The 4,474-nt window shown below is 48.7% G+C and overlaps 1 protein-coding gene across 2 annotated transcripts; it reads right to left on the bottom strand.

Moving 5' to 3' along the window:
- Positions 1 to 263: 263 nt before the first annotated feature.
- psmb4 (proteasome 20S subunit beta 4) lies at positions 264 to 4,201 on the bottom strand. Of its 2 annotated transcripts, none has more exons than XM_072448365.1 (8): positions 4,037 to 4,201; positions 3,060 to 3,186; positions 2,902 to 2,981; positions 2,068 to 2,214; positions 1,909 to 1,990; positions 1,725 to 1,841; positions 433 to 521; positions 264 to 372 (listed from the first exon to the last, which is right to left on the bottom strand). In XM_072448365.1, exons 1-8 carry the CDS (start codon positions 4,165 to 4,167, stop codon positions 360 to 362), a joined length of 786 nt encoding a protein of 261 aa, XP_072304466.1. In that variant the 5' UTR covers positions 4,168 to 4,201; the 3' UTR covers positions 264 to 359. The 2 variants fall into 2 exon arrangements, with proteins under 2 accessions (XP_072304466.1, XP_072304465.1); XM_072448364.1 differs by having other exon boundaries at positions 264 to 352.
- Positions 4,202 to 4,474: the final 273 nt, after the last annotated feature.

Below are 4,474 nucleotides of genomic sequence, written 5' to 3'. Positions count from 1 at the left end.
GGGGCTTTAGAGGCGGGGCTGTAGCGGGCTTCTGCATTTGTGTGTGACCAACAGTCGCTGGAGTTCTCAAATCAGCGAAACTTGAGCGCCGTATGCTCAAAACGCAGGATTAACCGCTGGCACCAAAGACATGCGTCTCAAACTGGACGCCGCGGTGTGAACGACCTTTACGGCGCTAAACCTTGATGACATCATTGCGGTCCCCGTTTAAGTCCAAACAAACATTGGATTTACAGCTCACAAATTTACACAAATTGTTGGACCATTTATTTAATTTTTATTGTACAAAAACATTGATCATCAGAAAGAACAAGAGGGGTGGAGTCACAGCGCTGGGGGCGGAGTCACGGCGCTGGGCTTCACTCAAATCCACTGAAGAAGAAAAGAGCGTGTTAACGGTCACGTTGTAGGAGACAAAAGCGCGAGCGTCACCTGATCAAGTGTGCGATGTCCCAGTTTGTCTCAGAGGAAAGAGGCCCGATGATCTCCACCCCCTCTGCGGTCACCACGGCGATCTCATACTGCAACAAACATCATCATCATCAAGAATAATAATAAGTTATTCAATTAATTTGGGATTGAAGGAAAAATGAAGCAAGGTTTTTACCCAAAAAAAAGTGGAAAGAGGAAATTATGGAACTGGAGGAATATTAATGAGAAAAGTGGAGATGAAACAGATGGAAAATGAAGAAAATTGAAAGAATTATTTAAAAAAAATTGACCAGTGTTCTGGGACTGAGGAGGAGCAGAAGAGGAGGAGCAGAAGAGGAGGAGGAGCAGAAGAGGAGGAGGAGCAGCAGAAGAGAAGGAGGAGCAGCAGAAGAGAAGGAGCAGAAGAGGAGCAACAGAGGAGGAGGAGCAGCAGAAGAGGAGCAGAAGAGGAGGAGGAGCAGAAGAGGAGCAGAAGAGGAGGAGGAGCAGAAGAGAAGGAGGAGCAGCAGAGAAGCAGAAGAGAAGGAGGAGGAGCAGAAGAGGAGGAGGAGCAGAAGAGGAGGAACAGAAGAGGAGGAACAGAAGAGGAGGAACAGAGGAGGAGGAGCAGAAGAGGAGCACGAGGAGCAGAAGAGGAGGAGGAGCAGCAGAGGAGCAGAAGAGGAGGAGGAGCAGAAGAGGAGCAGCAGAAGAGGAGCAGCAGAGGAGCAGAAGAGGAGGAGGAGGAGCAGAAGAGGAGGAGGAGGAGCAGAAGAGAAGGAGGAGCAGCAGAAGAGAAGGAGCAGAAGAGGAGCAGCAGAGGAGGAGGAGGAGCAGAAGAGGAGGAGCAGAAGAGGAGGAGGAGCAGCAGAGGAGGAGCAGCAGAAGCAGCAGAGGAGGAGGAGCAGCAGAGGAGGAGGAGCAGCAGAGGAGGAGGAGCAGCAGAGGAGCAGAAGAGGAGGAGGAGGAGCAGAAGAGGAGGAGGAGGAGCAGAAGAGGAGGAGGAGGAGCAGAAGAGGAGCAGGAGGAGCAGAAGAGGAGCAGCAGAAGAGGAGGAGGAGCAGAAGAGGAGCAGCAGAAGAGAAGGAGGAGGAGCAGAAGAGGAGGAGGAGGAGCAGAAGAGGAGGAGCAGAAGAGGAGGAGGAGGAGCAGAAGAGGAGGAGCAGAAGAGGAGCAGAAGAGGAGGAGCAGAAGAGGAGGAGCAGAAGAGGAGGAGGAGGAGCAGAAGAGGAGGAGGAGGAGCAGAAGAGGAGGAGCAGAAGAGGGAGGAGGAGAAGAGGGAGGAGAAGAGGGAGGAGGAGCAGAAGGAGTACCCGGTTGTAGGAGCGAGCGTCTCTGTAGTAAAGCACTTTGAGGCATCTCTCAATCAGATCTCGAGCTTCCTGTTTGGATAGCTCCGCCCTGTTCTCCAGCATCTCCCTCATCAGCGGCTGAAACAGGAACAAGGAGTCAGAACTCACCGAGCGACGGCTCCACACCGAGCTACTCTGCCCTCACCTGTGCCAGGTACGCTCCGAACCCCGTGGCCACAGTGGGAGCCTCATAAGCCACGCCCAGTTTGTCCACGTAACCCAGGAAACTACAAAGACAAAGTACAACATCAGCCCGGCGTCGTCACGGTGACACTTCCACCTCAGAGGCTCAAATGTTCCGTACCCTTCTCCGTCGTAGAACCCTCCCAGGACCACCGTGTTCCACAGCGGGTTCATGCGGCTGCGGCGGTTGTACATGACCCGGGTGAGCCACGAGTGCACGGCCTTCGGACTGTACGAGTGCCCGTCCCCCAGCAGCTCCTCGTCGATCCTGCAGAGACACAGTCACACCTCCTGCCAAGCTAAACGTAAAGCTAAACGTAAAGCTAAATGAGTAAAGCTAAACGCCAAGCTAAACCTAAAGCTAAACGTAAACGCCAAGCTAAAAGTAAAGCTAAACATAAAGCTAAATGAATAAAGCTAAACGCCAAGCTAAACGTAAACGTAAAGCTAAACGTACAAGCTAAACGTAAAGCTAAACGTACACTAGCTAAACGTAAACGTAAAGCTAAACGTTAAGCTAAAGCGAAACGTAAAGCTAAACGTTAAGCTAAAGCTAAACGTTAAGCTAAACGTAAAGCTAAAGCTAAACGTAAAGCTAAAGCTAAACGTTAAGCTAAAGCTAAACGTTAAGCTAAAGCTAAACGTTAAGCTAAACGTAAAGCTAAAGCTAAACGTAAAGCTAAAGCTAAACGTAAAGCTAAAGCTAAACGTGAAGCTAAAGCTAAACGTAAAGCTAAAGCTAAACGTGAAGCTAAAGCTAAACGTAAAGCTAAAGCTAAACGTGGAGCTAAAGCTAAACGTGGAGCTAAACATCCACATTTACAGCCCTCCTTTCTAAATAAAGTGGTCGTCATGGCGCTGGATTCGGCGTCTCTTCCACAAACACAAATCTAAAAGGCACAATAACGACACTTTGACTTAAGCACATTCCAGGGCCAGAGGAGGCGGGGCTTACACCATCTGCTCGATGACCTGCTTGAGGTACTGATAGTCCGCGTAGTCTCCGGACGCGCCCAGGATGGTGTTGTTGTTCACCTGGAAACAGGCGGTGGGTGGAGTCAAACCGAACGTCTGAGAGCTGCGCGTTTAGCTCCACGTTAGCGCCACGTTTACCTTCATGAGGCGAGAAATATTTCTGAACCGCGCCAGAGAGCCGTACGAGCCCAACATGTCGGCGGCGATCATCACGCCTCCGCTGAACTTCACCCCCAACACGGAGGTCCCCGTCACCATGGGGTTTCTGCACAAACACACGAGGAACCAAAGAAACCACCGTTATGAAGTTCCGCGTCACAGATGGAGAAGGTTCAGCGTGTTCTGGAGGCTCGGGGGGGACGACTTCCCTCATCGTGCGAGTTCATTGAGCGTCGTCCTCATGATTCGCCGGCGCGTTTGTTGCTCGGGACGACGCAACATCACATTTCATTTGAATGTAACGTTATTGCGAGTTAAACTATTATATTATTCTCCAGTCATTGAAAGCATGAAAACACCTCATGTTTCATTTAAATTATAACTCTTCAATTTGTGATAAAAGTAATATCTGAAGTAAGTCAGTTTGTGTTTTACCACAGAACAGTATTAATATCGGAGTTCTCGATCTAAATTCTTTTATTGACAATGACTCTTGGATGAAGTCGAAACGTCTATTTTTTCTAACCGAGTCCAGATGAAACAACTGAAGCTTTTTCTACTTTGTTCTAAGAGTTAAGGACGAAAATTACTTATTTTTGCAGCTGAGTTAGTTTTTATTCCTTTGATTATACTTTAAAATATTATAATCGGTAATCACGATTATCAGTTAATTAATCATTACAACCCTCGTAAACACCAGAAATCAGTTCCTTTACTGTCCAATTTTTAGTTTCGTTTTTTTTCCGTTAAACTGACAACATAAATATATAAATGAATAAATAGTCTGTGACATAACTAATCAACCCAAATGTTCACTAAAGATGATGTGTAGCCGTTAGCCGCTGTTAGCTTAGCATGACTGGGCTGTGTTTGTGTGGAGGATGATGCAGCACCGCGGCGAGGACAAACCCGGACTAAATCCGGACTAAACGCATCTTTTCCCGGTGTAAGCTCACAGTGTGTGCCGGACGGGTCCACAGGCCGCTCCGGAGCCCAGGCCGCCGCTGCTGCCTCCGGGGAAAGAGTAAAACTGCCCCGGCTTCGGCCCGTTCTCCCAGAAACTCAGCTTCACTCCGCACGACTCCATCTTGGATCTGACAGGAAGTGACGCAGGGACTGACGCAGAGGCTTCTTCCCAAGCCCCCAGAAGCCAAGATGGCCGCCATTGAAGCCTATGGAGCTGCTCATTGGCGCCATGGATGTATTATATGATCTGGATAGGCCACGCCCCCTCTGCCTCTGGCTCCAAATTGAGTAGTGGCCACTTCGCAGAATGCAGCCTTTTGGTCGGACCATTTCAGGAGTTCGGCCTCTAAAATTACCAAACATGCTAAATTGTTTTTAGTCTAAAAATAAAATAGAAGGAATTTCACTCTTCAACTGTTTCTAAAATA

Source organism: Eucyclogobius newberryi, unplaced genomic scaffold (genome assembly GCF_026437365.1).
Source record: "Eucyclogobius newberryi isolate DKJ021-1_F unplaced genomic scaffold, fEucNew1.0.hap1 SCAF_16, whole genome shotgun sequence".
Taxonomy (NCBI): Eukaryota; Metazoa; Chordata; class Actinopteri; order Gobiiformes; family Gobiidae; genus Eucyclogobius; species Eucyclogobius newberryi.
The sequence above is the reverse complement of the archived record's forward strand: the minus strand, read 5'-3'. Positions and strand labels throughout refer to the sequence as shown.

Coding starts and splice junctions, on each gene's coding strand:
- psmb4 (XM_072448364.1), bottom strand. CDS start 4,167: ATGGAGTCGTGCGGAGTGAAGCTGAGTTTCTGGGAGAACGGGCCGAAG. Junction 3,187..4,036: donor GGACCCGTCCGGCACACACT/GTGAGCTTACAC, acceptor GTGTTTGTGCAG/AAACCCCATGGTGACGGGGA. Junction 2,982..3,059: donor ATATTTCTCGCCTCATGAAG/GTAAACGTGGCG, acceptor GCCTGTTTCCAG/GTGAACAACAACACCATCCT.